Raw genomic sequence first — 20,359 nt, 5'->3', positions numbered from 1 at the left:
ACCCACAGCTATCATATCGCTTCTGAAGACATGGATTAAACCACTGGAGTTATATGGATTACTTTTATGTTGCCTTTACAGTATATGTTTTTTCGACCTTCAAAGTTCTAGTCACCATTCACTTGCATTGTATGGATCTACAGAGCTGAGATATTCTTCTAAAAACCTTTGTTTGTGTTCAGCAGAATAAAGAAAGTCATACACATCTGGGATGGCATGAGGGTGAGTAAATGATGAGAGAATTTTCATTTTTGGGTGAACTATCCCTTTCAGTCCATCAGTAAAGTTAGTTCTGTCAGTGTTTCTTTGGGAGACAAACAGAAAGTCATTGTTTCTAACAATGCTCTGGGTGTTTTTCGCTCTGTGCTTGTGTAAAGACTTATTGGCTTTTAATTGGAACTCTTGTTGTCAGCGAACAATCATCTCTCTGTAAATGAAGGTCTTTGCAAATTAAACTTGATGGTGGAAATATTCCGTGTAACAGGCTTGGCAACACTCTCTGTACCGTACACATTTTACAAGGGTACTTTTATAGAAGAACCATTAGCCTGCTCCTCTTATGAGTGCCCTTGGGAAACGACCAATGACAGCTTACTTATGTGGCATAAAATCAGGCTGAAGGATTGAGTCCGATCGGATAAGTTGCATATTATTATCGATGCTCAGTGTGGCCTTGAGTTACCACAGTTTTGACATGAGATGTGCATATGATTCTGATTGTGCATGGGCCCTCACTAAAACTGAGCCTCCCTAAACTCTCTAAATATTTTGAAATGAACTTAAAATATATTGTTCCTCAATAGATGTAGAGTATTTGGTAACACTTTACAATAAGGTTCCATTTGTTAACATTAGTTAACAACATTAGTTAACATGAACTAACAATGAACAATACTTTTAAAGCATTTATTATTATTGATTAATGTTAATTTCAACATATATCAATACATTTTTAAAATCAAAAGTTGTATTAGTTATAATTAGTTAATGCACTATGAACTAACATTAATTTACAATGAACAATTGTATTCTTATTAACTAACATTAACTAAGACGCAGTGTTATAGTTAAAAAGGACTTAAATATTGATCTGTTTATCACCCACAGCTATCATATCGCTTCTGAAGACATGTATTAAACCACTGGAGTTATATGGATTACTTTTATGCTGCATTTACAGAATATGTTTTTTCGAGCTTCGAAGTTGTAGAAAAAATATACTGTTAATTGTTTACAATACCTAATGCATTAACAAATGTTAACAAATGGAACCTTATTATAAAGTGTTACCGAGTATTTAGAGTACAAAGTATGGTACTTGCATCTCCACACAGCAAAAATAATAAAACAAATAAATGAATAAATAAATATTTTGTATTATTTTCTGGAAAAATATCTTCATATCCTCAAAACAATAAAAAATTACTTGAGAAGCTCAATAAATGAGATATTAAAGGAATAGTTCACCCAAAAATGAAAATGCTCTCATCATTTACCATCCCCGTTAATGACTTTCTTTCCTCTGCAGAACACAAACAAAGATTTTTGGAAACATATTTCAGCTCTGTAGTTCCATACAATGCAAGTGACTGGTGGCCCAAACTTTGAAGCCCCAAAAAGCACATAAAGGCAGCATAAAAGTGATCCATAAAGGCCCGGCATCAAAGAACTAGCAGCGACAAAAGACAACTGTGGTGTCGCCTCACATCGCCTGCGTCTGGGCCTTAAGTCCTGTAAGTTGCGAGCTGGGGGCGAGATATTTCTATCTGAAATTTCAGACCAGCAGTCTCAGGCCAGAGGTTAGGGGGCGGAGCTAATGGAGCCACAGCAGTTTCCAGACCGATGCCTGCGCCACCTACAGTTTTTTAAGCATAATTTCTTACATTTGTTTGCTTTATTAGATTTAAAACGTGCTGTTTTCACATAGATTTCCATTTGATGACTATCTTAAACATTTAATGGTAACACTTTTCAATAAGGTTCCATTTGTGAAGAAGAAGCCTTTATTTTGTCACACATTATACATTTTGCATATATACAGTGAAATTCTTTTTTTCGCATATCCCGAGCGCAGGGTCAGCCATGATACGGCGCCCCAGGAGCAGATAGGGTCAAGGGCCTTGCTCAAGGGCCCAACAGTGGCACCTTGGCAGTGCTGGGGCTTGAACTCCCGACCTTCTGGTCAGTAGAAGCCCAGAGCCTTAACCGCTGAGTCACCACTGCCGCATTTGTTAACATTAGTTAATACAATAGTCATCACGAACGAACAATGAACAATATTTTTAACCATTGTTTATTAATCTTGGTAATGTTAATGGATAAACACACAATTGTTCTTTGTTAGTTCATAGTGCATAAACTAATGTTAACATATACAACTTTTAATTTTAAAAAATATATTAGTAAATGTAAAAATTAATATTAAACAAGATTAACAAATGCTAAAAATGTATTGCTCATTGTTATTCATGTTCTTCAAACAAATGGAGCTTTATTTTAAAGTGTTACCCATTTGACTATTTTATATGAGATAATATGATTTCCTTCATGTTCATGATGTAACAAATAGTACTTAAAGGAACAAAGCATGGGCATTTAATGTCATATATATTTAATCATATCAAATAAAAAATGAACATTCAATTTCAAAGCCTGGCAAAAAATGTACATAGAACAATTAGAAAACTAATAAGAAATGTTAATATTGATAAAATACAACTAAATTAATCATTTAAACAACTTGTCAACAACAGCAACATTTTAACAGAAGCACTCAAACTTTATACAACAAATTGACAACTTAAAACTCATCAAAAGAACAGTGGACTCTTAGGCCCATCTTATCGTGTAATTCCAGGAAACAAATCTTCATGTCTTCCCTTAAAAGAAAATGAAATGTGAAGGTCTCTCTGGAAAGTTCTGGTTCTTCAAAAAGATTGCGGATGGCCGTTTCCTTGACCTCTTCTTCCAACTGTAGGAAACGAGGCTCTTCACCTGTGCCCTGAACTGCCGTTTATTCCCATGTAGCCATTTCAAACTTTTCTTCTTTAAAGAAGAGTCGAGAATAATTAAATTTTTGGTTGTAATATTTGCAACAACACAGTATACAGTATATACAGTGTATTTACATATGTGCATGAGTGTGTGTGATATATATATCCATACATATCTATATGTATATGTCTATATTTGACACATACCTCATTGCTGCTGGGAGTGCCTTGTTCTCCTCTTGGAAGTGACTCCTAAACAAAGGCTGTCTTATAACACACAGTACATTTTTGATTGATTTAGAATTGTCGTTCAGGGGGTGGCTAGTGTGGTCTGGTGCATCCTGCTGCCATCTCTTCCCCAGGTAAATGATGCACCCGGCCGTCAACATGATCTAATAAAAAACATGATTCATCAGACCAGGCCATCTTCTTCCATTGCTCCATGGTTCAGTTCTGACGCTCACTTGCATGGGCACTCTGACCGGTCCGCGGCTATGCAGCCCCATATGCAGCAAGCTGTGATGCACTGTGTGTTCTGACACCTTTCTATCATGGCTAGCATTAAGTTTTTCAGCAGTTTGTGCTACAGTAGCTTTTCTGTGGGATCGGACCAGATGGGCTAGCCTTCGCTCCCCATGCGCATCAGTGAGCCTTGGGCGCCCATAACCCTATGGCCGGTACATTGGTTGTCCTTACTTGGACCACTTTTGGTAGGTAGTAACCACTGCATACCGGGGACACCCCACAAGACCTGCTGTTTTGGAGATGCTCTGACCCAGTCGTCTAGCCATCACACCAATCCCTAACTGAGATCCACCAATCAGAGAAGTTCCCAAATACTAATCACTTTTTCTGATTTTTGAAAATGATTTGCTTAAAATCAAATGTTTTAATGTTGTTAAATAATAATAGAGCTTTCTGGTTTGGGTCAAGGCTAAGAAATATTTATAAAAACATTTTTTGAAATGCCTAGAGAAAATTAATGGGGAATATTTCTTGCTTTTCCATGGATGCTCGGTCATTCCTTTGGGTGCTCGCCCCCATGGGATCGACGCCCGTGTTGTAAGTCTCCAGTGGTTTAATCAATGTCTTCTGAAGCGACCCAATTGGTTTTGGGTGAAAATAGACCAAAATGTACCTTCTTTTTCACTCTAAATCTTGACTTCAGCAGTCTCCTTGGCGATCATAATTTCAAGCTCGATTACACTTCCTACAGCGCCATCTAGTGCTCTGTCCATGCGTCAAGCACTAGGAAGTGTAATCGATCTTGAAATCATGATCATGCCTAGAGACTGCAATGGCAAGATGTACAGTGAAAAAGGAGTTATATTTTGGTCTGTTCTCACCCAAAACCGATTGGATTGCTTCTAAAGACACTGGAGTCTTATGGGTTACTTTTATGCTGCTTTATGTGCTTTTTTGGAGCTTCAAAGTTTTGGTCACCATTCACTTGCATTGTATGGACCTACAAAGCTGAGATATTCTTCTAAAAATCTTTATGTGTGTTCTGCAAAAAGAAAGTCATACATATCTGGGATGGCATTTAATTGTTATGTAAAAAGTCTTAAAAAGTATTGTTTTGGGTAAAAAGTCTTGTTTTCAGAGAAATTAACAAAAATGTTATGTTTAAAAGAAGAAAAAAAGCTATTTGCTTTTGAATGAAGTTTTTTTCTATGTCATTTTGCTTCTCAAGTAAATTTATCTGGTTTTTAGACTGTTTAGATATTTTGTTTTTTTACTGTACCATGTTTAAATCCATCCCACAAAATTCTAAAGATTTTCCCCCAAAATCAGCATAACAAATTACAAGAAAAAAACAAAAGTCAGACAGCAAGTTGTTGGTTTATATACAGTATATTCATATATTTTACAGTTGTTTGTTATTTGTTTAATTCATTGACAATGCTTGATAGGATTAGTTAATTCCCACATATTTTTAAGTACACAGTCTTCTACCTTTGTTTTTTCTATTATATTTTCTTTCTTTTTTATTTTATTTTTATTAATTTTTTTACAGTCACTATTTAATTTCTTAAAGGGATAGTTTAAACAAAAATAAAAATTCTGTCATCATTTACTCACCCTCACGTTGTTCCAAACCTGAGTTTCTCTCCTCTGTGGAACGCAAACTGAGATGTTAGGCAGAATGTTCAGTATCAGGTTCACTTTCATTACAATTTTTCTCTGTACAAAGAAACTGAGCAGCCTATATGACGAAAGAATTTTCATTTCTGGGTGAACTATACCTTTTAAACATGCACAAATGGTTCATTAAACATGTGTTTGGTGCTTGATAAGAAGAACAGCTAACAATAATGTGTTTGTTTGGACCCTCCCTAGTTGGGTACTGAGCTGACAGAGGCTGGTGCATCGAATGCTTTGTTTGGTTTGGCCCATTCAAGGTCTTGCTCATTGGCAGTGTGAAATGAAAGAAATAGTAATTAGGGAAATGGAATGATTTTATTGGACATGTTTTCTACCAGTTACTGCCCAGATGTCTGGCAGCTGAACACATAGGGAGTGTTAGTCTGAACAGTGTGTTTCAGACTAGTAATGAATCAAAAAGGACAATGCAGCCATAAATCAAAGAACACAAAAGTTTATGTAGTTTGTACATGATGATGATACATTTGATGATGTAGATCAGCTGAATGACTTCCTACCAGTACAAAACAAAAATGCACCAGGAAGTATTTGGACACTTAAGTCACATGCCACTGTATTAAATAACAAAATATCAAACCAAGTGGCATTTGCTTTAAAGAATGATAACACAAGCACACTTTTCAAGCACACTTCTTCTTTCACAAAAAGAAGTTTGTTAGGTTGTGAATTATAAAGCGATGGATACACTGTTCAAAATGAAGACAAAAAGCATTTTGACATTTGTTAAATGATAGCAGAACATGTCTATAGTTAATGTGCTAAACTCCTGTGGTTTCTCTGCTATTTGAGGGGAACTGATTTCATACATCCACTAAATGTGTCCAGTTAAATGTCGCAGCAAAAATGGCTCAGAAAAGTGAAGTTACACTGTAAAAATGTCTGTAATTTTATCGGTAATTTTTTTTTTTTTAATTCTTCAGTAAAAAACGTTAATTGGTTAATGGGTAGTTACTGTAAAATATATGGTAAAAAAATGATAATATATTTAACAAGACAATACATATAATTTTACAGTAAAATATACACTACCGGTCAAAAGTTTTGAAACACTTGACTGAAATGTTTCTCATGATCTTAAAAATCTTTTGATCTGAAGGCGTATGCTTAAATGTTTGAAATTAGTTTTGTAGACATAAATATAATTGTTCCACCATATTAATTTATTTCATTATATAAATTTAATTAAAAATAAAAACGTTTTTGAAATTTATGACTTGGACCAAATAATAAAGAAAAGCAGCCAATAAGTGCTCAACATAGATGGGAACTCCTTCAATACTGTTTAAATATCATCCCAGGCTGATACCTCGAAGTTGGTTGAGAAAATGTCAAGAGTACATGTCTGCAAATTCTAGGCAAAGTGTGACCACTTAGAAGATGCTAAAATATAACACAGTTTTGATTTATTTTGGATTTTGTTTAGTCACAACATAATTCCCATAGTTCCATTTATGTTTTCCATAGTTTTGATGACTTTACTATTATTCTAAAATGTGAAGAAGAAAAAAATTATAATAAAGAATAAGTGTTTCAAAACTTTTGAGAGGTAGTGTATACATGTAAAAAAAAGTTTCATGTAAAAAGTATGGTTTTTCTGTATAATTAACACAAAAAATAAATATATATATATATATATATATATATATATATATATATATATATATATATATATATATATATATATATATATTTATTATTTTTAACAACAGAATACATGTTTTTATTTTTATTTATTTTTTTGTATTTTTTTATGGTGGACTTTTGTTATAATTACAGTAAAAAACAATAATCTGGCGTTCCCAGAATTCCTTGAGTGGCCCATCACATTGCATTATATTTTATGGGAATAGTTATGTTTCTTCTTATTTTTAATATCAGTTATATACAGTGGTGGCCAAAAATATTGGCACCCTTGGTAAATATGAGCAAAGAAGGCTGTGAAAAAGAATCTGCATTGTTTATCCTTTTGATCTTTCTTTGCTCATATTTACCAAGGGTGCCAATATTTTTGGCCAGCACTGTACATTGGGGTGTTCTGTGTTGTAATTTATTAAGTTTAGCTAATGTTTATTACATTATTTTAGTGATGTGTTACCAGTGCTGGGTAGATTACTTTTTGATTGTAATCTGATTACAAATGTTTGGATTACATTTTAAAGTAATCTAATTTGATTGATTTTGGATTACTTTTGGTAATGTTCTTACTCTGACAATTTTGTGTTAACAGGTTAGACATTTCATATCAACGTAATAAAAAATGTTAAAAAAATTTCGCAAAAGCACATTAATGTAAATTTTTGAAGCCGAGTACAAAAGCTATTTGCAAAACTAAAACCAAATTTACCACGCTAATGCAATCAGTTCGGCATTTATTACAGCTCAATCTTCAGGTGGCTAGTATCAGGTCTGTGTGTGCAATTCCACCCCAATTCTAAAACACTTAAAGACTGACCGAATGTACTTCAGCTGTAGGCTGGTTTACAATGCAGAATTAGATGGATCAATAAATCAATATGTAATCAGGTAATCCATAAAAAGTGACTGTAATCCAATTTATGGTATTTTAAAATGTAACTTAATCTAATTACAAGGGATTTGTTTTAGTAATCTTATTACATAATCTAGATTACATGTAATCCGTTACTATACCTAGTACTGTGTGTAACCCTGATGGTGTTTTGTGTTTGTGTCTCTACATGTGTATTAATTATTGCTCCTGGAAGAGTCACTCTTGATGAACTTTAAGTCATCATGTGGCCTTTTGTAGTTACTACGGTGATTAACAATACATTTTAAAGGCAAAAGCAGACTTTTATAGTTCCAGAAGGTTAGAATATCAAGTTTATATCATTTAATAACATAAACGGTAGAGAATCATGAAATATACAGGAATCAAAATTACATCCCATAAAGCCTGAAACATGGTCACCGAATTATTTACGGTAAATTTCTGGCAACCACAGCTGCCGTTATTGTAATGTAAATTAAATGTAGTTCTGAGAAAGGCTTTAGCAGTATTTGTTTGCAGATGCCACTTGGTTTGGCATTTTGTTATCAAATGCAAAGACATTCATACAGTTTTAAGTGTGGCCTAAGTGTCCAAATACTTTTTGGGGATACTTTATACAGAATTAAGCTTTAAATTAATTTCCTGAAGTGGCAAACATGAAATAGCATAAAAAGCTACCTCTTCTTCTCAGTTCAGCGATGTTAAATCTTGAGTGTTTGCGGGTGGTTTGTTTTTTTCCATCTGGTTTGCAGGACAAGCATATCAGTTCATTATCGTGGCTTCTGATCTGGAGATTGCTTTAATCTAAAACTGTAAACTCAAGTTAATTACATCCTCTTTAAGAGAACTTAATTATACATAATCAGACTAGAGGAATGAGTTCCTTTTAATGGCACATTGCAGAAGAGCCATTGTGATTGAACTACTGCAACTTAATTCACTCTGGTAGTCATAAACCAATCAAAATGTGCAGTTTATTTGTTTCACTACCACTTTACATCTCAAACGTGGTTTGTTGTATGAACAGATCAATATAGAGTATTTTGTTCTTGGTAAAAGACTGTGGCTTTGTTCAAAATAGCATACTTTTACTGTTTATACCATATACCATGACTTTCCATGTCCAGTGTGATGAGTTTAACAGCTATATTTTGATTCTGTTTTTGATTAGACTGGCAAAAGTTAAAGATATTTTTCCACAAAGTTGAATTAAAACTGCAAAATAACTGTATCTGTTTTAAACTGGATGCCACACACATGCTACGTGATGGGGTCATGTTGCAACAATAAAACATACTTAAGTTTGAAATGTTTATTGTGGAAAAATGCCTGTTTTATTTACTTTTTTTTTTTAAAACTAAATATACAGTTTAAAATGTATACTGCATTTGTATTTGGTAAGTTGTAAGCTAGTATTCCATTTTAAACATAGCCAGTATTTTGGGGGTTTGTGGGCTTGAAAACTAAAGAAAATTAACTTGCATTAGTGGTGGTCAGCAAGTATGGGGTTTTCATTAGTCGAACCCCCAATTCAAAATATGTGGTTACTGCCTTGCAAAGTTATTTATCCTTACTAACCCTAAGTCAAATCATAAAGTGCTACACTATTTCAACCTTATCACAGTAATTCTGGAGTAAATTTTGGTATGCCTTGAAATATGCCACACATTATAACTGAAAAAAATAAAAATAAAAAATAAATAAAAAACGTTTATAACTCATTATATTTATCTTTTAAAACATGTTTTGTGTCAACCCTGATGTGTTCTAAATGTTTTGGGTTGAATCTTGAGAGTTTGTGATTTTTAATAATGGCCTTAGCAAATAACATGTCACCACACCACATTATGTACTATTAGTAGCTATTCTTCATCATCAATAAAATTAACAGTGAATGTAACTTTACATTATTGACACAAACGTTTTTGGCATTTTGATCCAGAAAAGGAGTAAGGTAAATCTACAAATATAATAATAATAATAATAATAATAATAAATCTAATACATTTCTTAAAGTATACAACCCAAAAGCACACATAAGCACACTAACGTGTGATATCAGTGTTCATCGTTCTAGTTTCTTTCTTTTTGCATTTTTAGTGTCCTAATCTGTTCTGATTATACAGTATAGTATTTTACTAACATGGCCAGGAACCAAAGACGTTTGAAAGCGGAACTATTAGTTTATTTGAATGCATCCGGACTGTGTGCTGTGACGCACTTCCTGTTAAAGAGAGACAGCATGGCATCTGGCACGGAGGTAAACAAATCACGAAAGACAAAGTACTTTAAATATGAACCTAACCGGGGTCTTTATTCATTCTTCTGCTTGAATAAAAATAATTAATATCTAAAACTGTCAATTTAATTGCTAAAATTAAGCGTGTCTGTTTTAAAGCGATATTAATATTGTCGTTGCTAATAGTGCTAATCAGCAGCTTTTGAAATGTGAATGTAAACAAATCTAAAAATCAAAAGAGTTTAGTGTCATTCAACGGAATAATTCACATCTTATTAAAACCTAATGTTCAGGATGACTCTCGATCTGGAGGGCTGAATGTAAGATTTCAGCGGTGATAAAGTGACATATGTACTACATTAATATTGATGATATGGTAATGTGACACTTTGATTTGATCACTGTGCAGATTGTTGCTCCCAGCAGTGAAGAGGAGAGCACAGAGAGTCCAGCAGGACAGAAGAGAGAGGAGAGACTGAGAAAGTTCAGAGAACTTCATTTCAAAAGGGTAAAACCCAACAATGTACCTCATTTCATAATTACTTTCTTTATAAACTTTCATGGTCTTGTTGTGCATGCCTCATCAGTGATCACATTATAGAAAGTAAAAACTATATCTGCTTCTGAAGAGATTTTCTTTTTTGGCTGACATCACCAATCCCTCTAATGTTTTAAAGGGATAGTGCACCCAACAATGGAAATTCTCTCATCATTTACTCACCCTCATGCCATCCCAGATGTGTGTGACTTTCTTTCTTCTGCTGAACACAAAGATTTTTTGAATCTCAAGTTAACTGGGTCCAAAACTGCACATAAAGGGGGCATAAAAGTAATCCATAAGACTCCACTGTTTCTTACCCACACCTGTCATATCACTACTGAATATGTGGATTTAACCACTGGATTCGTATGGATTACTTTTATGCTGCACTCTCTGTAACTTGTTATTGTCAACATTTGTATATTATGTCGTTTTAATTTTTAAAATGAATTAAATGAAACTGGAGTCTCAGTACTTAAACTAATTTAAATTGACTAAAAACATCCAAGTTTTGTGAACCCACATTCCAAAATTCCTTTATTTCTTGCTGTGAAATATTAAAACCATCACCAGGGGAAAAAATTATGCTCTCGAATACATGTTTTCACTGTTTATTTTATTGTAAAGTTTTCCTGCTTTTTAACAATGTAGCAACCATGTAGTGTTTACTGGTACATTAAAAGCTCTGTTATAAGTCACGTAAAGGGGCCTTTAGTGTAGTTAGTGTAGATTAGTAGCAAACTCTGTATTGGCATTGCTCTTGGCGAAAACTATTGTCACAGCACAAAATAATATTCCGTAATATCATCTATATGAAATGTGATTGTGTTGTGTTTGTAGAATGAGGCTCGTAAGCTGAATCATCAGGAGGTGGTGGAAGAAGACAAAAGACTGAAGCTGCCGTCTAACTGGGAGGCCAAGAAAGCTCGTCTGGAGTATGAGCTCATGGTGGACCAGAGGAAGAAGGTACAGCAACTGAGTTTAAAGTTGCAGTCTGTCATTACTACATCACCAAACAGAATTGCAAAAATAATGACGAACAAACTTCAAACTTTACCAAAAGTGTTGTTAATGGTTTTTAATCATTTTCTGTTTTCAATTATTTATTTTTTGGTTATTATTGAACAATGTATACTCACTGAGCACTTTATTAGGAGCACATGGTCCTAATAAAGAGCACAACATGATCTTCTGCTGTTGTAGCGTATCCACCTCAAGGTTCAAAGTGTTGTGTATTCTGAGATGCTATTCTGTTCACTACAATTGTACAGAGTGGTTACCTGAGTTACCACAGCCTTACTATCAGCTTGAAACAGTCTGGCCATTCTCTGTTGACCTCTCTCTTCAACAAGGCGTTTCCATCTGCAGAACTGCCGCTCACTGGATGTTTTTGGTTTTGGCACCATTCTTAGTAAAGTCTAGAGACTGTTGTGCGTGAAAATCCCAGGAGATCAGCAGTTACAGAAATACTCAAACCAGCCCGTCTGGCACCAACAAACATGCCACGGTCGAAATGACTGAGATCACATTTTTCCCCCATTCTGGTGGTTGATGTGAACATTAATTTAAGGTCCTGACCCGTATCTGCCTGATTTTATGCATTGCACTGGTGCCACATGATTGGCTGATTAGATAAGTAGGTGTACATAATAAAGTGCTCAGTGAGTGTATATTGGCCTTCCTGCTCTCTAGATAACAGTACTGGCATCGGTCATTTAAAAACCCATATTGAGTGTGTAGTCTATGAGGAGTGTGTAAAGCTGATGTTTGTGTGTGCCAGGAATGTGCAGAGCGTGGGGAGGACTATGACCGTGTGAAGCTCCTGGAGGTCAGCGCTGAAGATGCAGAGAGATGGGAGAGGAAGAAAAAGAAAAAAAATCCTGATCCAGGATTCTCCGGTATGAAATACACTCATGACGCAATGCATGTTATGACGGTATATACAGTGCAACAGTAGAAATGTGTCAGCCGCTAGAGATTTTGCTGATACCATTTATACTGTGGTAGATGCTACATGTTGTTTACATTTATGAGTAATGACAAAACACAGACTGAGACATGTCCCTAACACTTGAAGAAAAGGAAGAAATTATTATTATTATAGGATGTAACACAAAGCACAGTTTACTTGTTTACAGTTATTGAGCAACGTCGCAAGTGCAACTGTTTTGATTTCCTTTCACAGCCAAAGTGAGAATATATCAGATATTTTGCAACCACTTTGAACATAGTCCATCCAATCAGAATTATCCACTATCCATTTGATAAGGTTGTACTGCTTTGTGTGTTAGTTTTCAGCTTAAGTGTTACATAATGTGAAGCTGTTTTTGCACTGATGCCAGACTTAGCATGCATCTTTTTGTTTGAGTCCATCAAGTTCAAGTACATCAACCACATCATAAGAGGGGGGAAAAGGAGATGAAATACCTTAAAATACCTATTGAATTATTCAAAATAGGCACTAACACATTTACTCCCTATTCTCTAGTATAAAATACTCATTTTATTACATTATAGATTAGAGATGGGCGCGAGTACTTGGGTACTTGGACGTGTCAGCAATGATCGATCATGAAAGCGATGATCGATGGTGATCACGCATGATGTGACTTTTCGCTTAAGATATTATTCAACAAAAGTGAATGTTTGTCACTGACTGTAAACCTCCCTGCCCTGCGTGACGTTACACACACCTGCATCTTGTCGAAATGTGAGTTGAAGTTTTCCGCACCAGTTTCCAAGTTAGAAGTCTGACATAAAGTGTCATTCCGTTGCACTTTCCTCAGTTGAAAGGTGGAAATTTAGACTCTCCGAGTTGAATGGAACGCATCATGAATTATCACAGGAACAACAATACAGAGAATTGCGACTCTCCCACAGAAGTGAACACTTGGACACACACATGGCAGTGGACTCAACGTGCTGAAGAAACACATATACAGCAGGCAAGTGTTTCAAACAGCTAGACAGAGCACAGCTAAATGGAACAGAATGCAGTGTCTTCAAAACTGAAAGCAATTTGAAAATAGACGGTTCAGACTGTCACTAAAAAAACTGGTTACCAAGATTACTACGGTAACCTGTAGGAAGAACAGACAGACGCACGTTGTGCACATTCTTTCATTGAGTTGGGCAGCGAATCTTCACATAATGACAAAATATGATGCTATGTATTTTGATTATGCAATCTTTTGTACATTTTGTAACAGATTATTTTATACCAGCCTATAAAAATGAATAGATGATACACTGGAACAACAAGATGCAATTCAGCAGCCAAAGACGTTTGTCAGACATGTTATTATATATACATATGTACATTTCATTGCCTCTCAAGTACTTGAGGAGACAAAATGACCAAAATGCCCATCCCTATTAAAGACGTTAAAGAGCAGCCTGATTGATTGGCTGCTTTCTATTGGCTGAGAGTGAGAGGTGATGATTGGAGGAAATATGGCTGCCATTTGTGACATTAAAGATGTGTAAATAAAAAACATGCAGTGCTTGTTTCATGTTTGTTTATAATTGGCTCTGGTAATTATTTTCATTTGCTATCTGCTTTTTCCTCTAAAAGCCCTTTTCCCTTCCCAGACCCCCAAGGCTTGATGTTTTTATTCATCTGTGTGTGTGTGGGTGGGTTTGGGTGGTTGACAAGGACATTTTTTAGGTTACAAACTGGTAATTACAAGGGTATTATGCTATAAATGTGATTTATGAGGACATTTCTAGTGTCCCCATAATTCAAATCACTTACAAAACATACTAAATTATGTTTTTTTGAAAATGTAAAAATGCAGAATGTTTTTTTGTGATGGTTAGGTGTAGAGTTAGGGGATAGAATCTATAGTTCATACAGTATAAAAATCATTGTCTGTGGGGAGTCCTCATAAGGATAGCCACACCAACGTACGTGCGTGTGTGTGTGTGTGTGTGTGTGTGTGTGTGTGTGTGTGTGTGTGTGTGTGTGTGTAGGGTACGCTGAGGCCCAGCTGAGACAGTACCAGAGACTGACAAGGCAGATCAAGCCTGATATGGAAAACTACGAGAAACAGAGAGAGGAGTGGTGAGACCTCAGTTATATTCACTTAACTATACACAGGCTATTTGAATTGGTCAACTTTTTTATTATTAAATTTTAAATGATTTAATCCAGGGGTTTTCAAACTGTGGTCTGGGGCCTGCAAGGGGGTGCTGGGGGGTCCATAGAAATAAATGTAAAAAAAATACAAAACTAAGCTATATTTACCAATTTTATATTATTGCCGTGGTTTATACATTTAACATTACTCAGTAATTGGGTTGAAAAAATATATGCTGTCACCATACTACAAAGTAGGCTAAATATTTTCCAGATGATTAGGGAGGCACTGATATAAAATGTTTTGGCTTATATGATACCGATTTTAACAATAAACTAGAGACTGATACTGATATTTTGTTTACTTAACTTATTTTGTCATCGGATCACTCTAACAGGAAATAATTTCCATTGAGTATGAATTGGATCTGTTGAACACATGACAACATTTTAAGAGAGCTGCAATGAAAGATAAATACAAGATAAAATTATAAAAAATATATACAGTTGTGCTCAAAAGTTTGCATACCCTGGCAGAAATTGTGAAATTTTGGCAGTGATTTTGAAAATACGACTTATCATGCAAAAAAACTGTCTTTTATTTAAGGATAGTGATCATATGAAGCCATTTATTATCACATAGTTGTTTGGCTCCTTTTTAAATCATAATGGTAACAGAAACTTAAATTGCAATTTAACAAGCCACAGGTGTGGGAAATTAACCTTTAATTGCCATTTAAACCTGTGTGTGTCAGCTTGTGTGTCTGTAACAAGGCCAAACATTCAAGGGTATGTAAACTTTTGATCAGGGCCATTTGGGTGATTTCTGTTATCATTATGATTTAAAAAGGAGCCAAACAACTATGTGATGATAAATGGCTTCATATGATCACTATCCTTAAATAAAAGGCATGATTTTTTTTGCAATATCAGTCATATTTTCAAAATCAATGCCAAAATGTCACAATTTCTGCCAGGGTATGCAAACTTTTGAGCACAACTGTATATATGTAACAAGTTGATTTATGCGAGGGGAAAATGTTATTTTGCACTTCTAAAACGTTTTTGCATTTTTGTTTTTGCGGTTCTAAACATTAGAACTAATATTTTACATATTATGATAGAACATTACAAATTCATATTATGAATTTTTATATTCAACATGCCCTACTTTTTAAGATTTCATTTACAGTATTTTGATTGGTATTTCTTTATATTTCACACAGAACAAAATGATATAAACTTAATCATCACAATAAATATATGTAATTAATTCTAAATGAACCATTGGTTTTTCAGAACAGCGTTTTCAACTTTATGCGAACGTTAGGAAGGAAATGGCCTTATGAAAAATGGATGGTTGAAATTGGCGGTTTATATTAATGGTTATAGCCGATGGTTTTAATTTGGTCAATAATTGGCCGAAACATTGTTGCATCCCTAGAGATAATATTTTAATAATTTCTTTTGGCTTTAGTGCAATAACAATCTAATAGCTAATTATTTAAATTGTCTTCAAATCATGATGCTCCCTCCACCGTACTTCACCGTTGGGATGATGTTTTCATGTTGGTACGCGGTGCCCTTTTTATGGCATACATAGTTCTGCGTGATCTTCCCAAACATTTCAACCTTAGTTTCATCAGTCCACCAAAACATTTTCCCAGTAGCGTTTTGGAGTTTCAAGGTGGTCCTTGGCAAACTTCAGGCATGCAGCAATGTTTTTGTTGGAAAGCAGAGGCTTCCTTCATGGTGTCCTGCCATGGACACCTTGCCTGTTTAATGTTTTTCATATAGTAGACTCATAAACAGAGATGTTAACCAGTTCCAGTGATTCCTTCAAGTCTTTAGCTGTCACTCTAGGGTTCTTTTTTTACCTCATTGAGCATTCTGTGGTGTGCCCTTTGAGTCATCTTGGCTGGACGACCACTTCTAGGGAGAGAAGCAACAGTACTAAATTGTCTCCATTTATAGACAGTTTGTCTAACTGTGGACAGATGAATATCTAAGCTCTTCGAGATCATTTGTAACCCTTTCCAGCTTTATGCAAAGCAACAATTCTGGATTGAAGGTCTTCTGAGATCTCTCTTTTGCGTGGTCCACCTCAGCAGATGCTTCTTGTGAATAGCACACTCCAAATGTTTGAGTGCTTTTTATAAGTCAGAGTAGCTCTAACCCACACCTCCGATCTCATTTCATTAATTGGATGCCAGGTTTGCGAATTCCTGACTTTAGCTTTAGTTGACGTCATTAGCCTAGGGGCTCACATACTTTTTCCAACCTGGAAATGATGCATTCAGTATGTACAAGAACAACACAATAATATGTGTGCCATTAGTTAAAACAGATTGCATTTGTTCATTATTGTAACTTAGATGAAGATCAAACCAGATTTTAAGACAAATTTATACCTAAATGCAGAATAATCCAAAGTGTTCGCATACTATTTCTTGCCATGTTTATGATGTTTCTTGTGAAGCCCAAAAATGAAAATCGAAACCAGTATGACTTTTTCCTGAGGAACACAAAATGAGATGTTAGGCAGAATGTTCAGTCTCAGTCACCATTCATTTTCATTGTATGGAAAAACAATGCAATGAAAGTGAATGGTAACTGAGGCTGTTATTCTGCCCAACATCTCATTTTGTGTTCCTCAGGAGAAAGAAGGTCATACTGGTTTGGAACAACATGAAGGTGAGTGAACGGTGACAGAATTTAGTGTTCCTTTAGAAGTATCCCTTTAAATTTTGGTTAAATTTCGATTGTCAGTTTGTCTTTAATGATTTTTGTCTCTCTTGTCTCCACTTAGTGGTGAAGATTTCCACCCCACCTCCAACAGTCTGATTCACGGGACTCACGTCCCCTCTAAAGAGAGCATCGACCGCATGGTGGAGGATGTGGAGAAACAGTAAGGATCTCTGTGTGTTTGTAGCGTTAAACAGAATAACCGAATCAACCAGCATACTGTATAAAATATGACTTGGAGAACTTCTTAGCTTTTAAGTTCACTAGAGGGATCTCATAAGCTGTAGAGACACCTGGTCAACAGATCTCTTCCTAATGGATTTGCCACGTTTACACACCATTTCTATCACACATTTCCACCTTTCTCCATCAGTGCTAGCAGAAAATGCTTTCAACAGATTGTCTCTTTTTTCAATGTGGCAAATTATGTTGAAACCAATTTTAGTCTGCTTTGGGAGGCACGTTTGTGTGTATTTGTCCTCAGTCCAGATGTGTTTGTGTAGTTGCGTGTCTTCAGAGTATGGGTGTGTGTTGAAGAGGGTTTGTTTATGTGTGAGACAGCATTCTTTATCCTGCTTTTAGCTTCTGAGAGACGTTAGACAGGGCTACGGCCGCCAGATCATGACGCATAAACACGCTTTGAAGATGTTTCAAGAACCGTCTGTGTGTGGGGTGGGGGGGGTGGGGATGTGAGAGGATGCAAGAGCCTCTTTGATGGAGTTTGAAAACTGACATTGTCTGTAACAGTGTGAAACGTTTAGAAATGAATGGCTAAAATGTAGGTAGGGCAATAGATTGAATATTCACGATGTATTCGCAATGATTTTCTGACAGTATAAAAGTTAGCCACATTGTGAATATCAGAATGTTTTTAACATAGTTTTTATTTGGCCATTTAGTTTCCTAAAGAGTGTCTCATTAGACAGTTTTGCAATCATTCCTTTACTTGTGAGCATAAGAGTGTTAAGATGTTTTGACAGTGTATCTGATTTAATGACAGTGTTAGAGTTGGTAAGTTCAAACTGTGCATTTCTATTAATTGATTTAAAACTCAACTCAATTCAATGATTTGTGACTGAAGAAGTCCCCACTTACCGTTTTTCATTTATTAAGATGTTTAAGTGAAAATAAGTGTTGGTAAAGAACACTGTTGCTTACTATGTATTGATATTAGTTCACATAAGTTTAAATTAGAAGTAGACAAGTAGATATTTTGGTTTTACCGATTAATCAGTGCCGATAGTTGCTTTCTGGAATTATCGGTTATCAGCACAAATCTAGGCCAAAAGTTGCCGATAGTTTGTGATAGTGCCTCTAGAGGTGAAATAAAAAATCCCTGACACCTTGTGGGAAGTTGCTGTTATAAATCTTTCATCATTAACAATATTCATCAATATTTTTACACTCACTTCAGATTAGATAAATTAAGGACTATATGGAAACGTGCCCCGTCAGCACAGACAAAGTGTCTCCAACTTTATATTTTGTTAATAATTATTTAAATAAACAAAAACCGTATTCCTCATTAAACCTCATCTGGTAAAATATATACAGTATTTACACACAAAATCCTTCATCTTGTGAATATATAGGCTATAAACAGCTTAATTTGGTAAATACTCAAAAATAGAGCATTGTTAACAAGCCAAGTCTCGGGCCAATGGACTTTTGAAGCCCCTATGTTTGTCATAGTAAGGAAAGACAATTTTATTTCTTTTTTACATTCTATAAATCGATTTGAAAAACTATTGGCCGATTAATCGGTTATCGGCCTTTTCCACCACTTTTTGTTTTCGTGTCGGCGAAATCAACTATCGGTCAACCTCTAGTTGAAATGGTTAAATATTCTTTTCATTTCTTTTCACGTGTCTTGATTATTTTAAACTATAGTTTACTTCTTGAAATAAACATTTTGAATCTTATGTGACAACAGTTGTTTTCTGATTGAAATAATAGTCCTTTGATTGAAAAAAATCACCCTTGTAGGCCATGTAAGAGCAAATACAAAAATATTGAGATATACTCTATATTGAGTATATTTAGTTAGACCCTGTGTGTATTAAATCTCCATAAATGTGTTGTTGTGTCTTCAGGATTGAAAAGCGTTCGAAATACAGCCGCCGCAGGGCCTACAATGACGACGCAGACATCGATTATATTAACGAGAGGAACGCCAAGTTCAACAAGAAGGCCGAACGTTTCTACGGCAAATACACAGCCGAGATCAAACAGAACCTGGAGAGAGGAACAGCCGTGTAACCATGGAGACTACAAATGGCACCTCTCCATCTACCAAGCAACCATACAGACGTCATATGCTAATGTTTTACCCTCATGTGAAGACATAAACTCTCTTCTAAGGATGTTTCTTCTTCGGTGGTCTTGTAAATGAAAAATAATGTTTGTTTGTTTTTTACTTTTCTATCATACTTAGGTATTGGCAAAATTATTTTACCTGCAGTGGTAGAGTGGGGGTCTACCTGTCAGAGTTTTTGCTTTTTTGTGTGTAAATTAAATCTGTTTCCGCAACAGTGGACGTTTATTTGAATAAAGACATTTAACTATGAAATGCAGTTGACTTAATGGTGTTGACTTCATGTAACATTATTGAGTTATACCATGGAATTGTTGAATTCTTAATTCTGATTGGTTGACAGATGTTCCAAGGCGTTAATTTTCTTTATTACACAGCTTTCTGGACTACTTTAATTTAATTGGCCAATCGTAGCATTCTGCAGTCAACTATTTTCGATCAATTGTCTCTGTACCATAAAATACTGTTCAGTTGATTATTCCAGGAAACTAATTTACTGAAAAGCTGTGGTAGTTTCATATTTCTAGTATCACGCCATGCTCTCTCTTCTTGTCTAATAAAACTCAATATTTAATATTAATGTTTTTAGAATACATAAATATTTGCTGAAAAAGGCCCTCAACTAATTCAATATATAATTATTAGATAATTATTGTTATATTTAAATAATTTTAAACATAAACGTATGTTATGAATATAATTATTCAGATCATTAAAATGCATTACGTTATTGTGGCGGGGGGGCCTGGGTGGACCTGGCCCACCTCGACACCC

At 35.1% G+C, this 20,359-nt stretch overlaps 1 protein-coding gene across 1 annotated transcript; it reads left to right on the top strand.

The window, feature by feature from the left end:
* The first annotated feature begins 9,884 nt into the window (after positions 1-9,884).
* Positions 9,885-19,840, top strand: syf2 (SYF2 pre-mRNA-splicing factor). Its single transcript, XM_051647991.1, has 7 exons — positions 9,885-9,928; positions 10,317-10,415; positions 11,289-11,414; positions 12,229-12,346; positions 14,421-14,511; positions 17,336-17,434; positions 19,365-19,840. The coding sequence occupies exons 1-7, from the start codon at positions 9,911-9,913 to the stop codon at positions 19,528-19,530; spliced, it is 717 nt and encodes a 238-aa protein (XP_051503951.1). The 5' UTR covers positions 9,885-9,910; the 3' UTR covers positions 19,531-19,840.
* Positions 19,841-20,359: the final 519 nt, after the last annotated feature.

Source organism: Myxocyprinus asiaticus, chromosome 21 (assembly GCF_019703515.2).
Source record: "Myxocyprinus asiaticus isolate MX2 ecotype Aquarium Trade chromosome 21, UBuf_Myxa_2, whole genome shotgun sequence".
NCBI lineage: Eukaryota > Metazoa > Chordata > Actinopteri > Cypriniformes > Catostomidae > Myxocyprinus > Myxocyprinus asiaticus.
The sequence above is the reverse complement of the archived record's forward strand: the minus strand, read 5'-3'. Positions and strand labels throughout refer to the sequence as shown.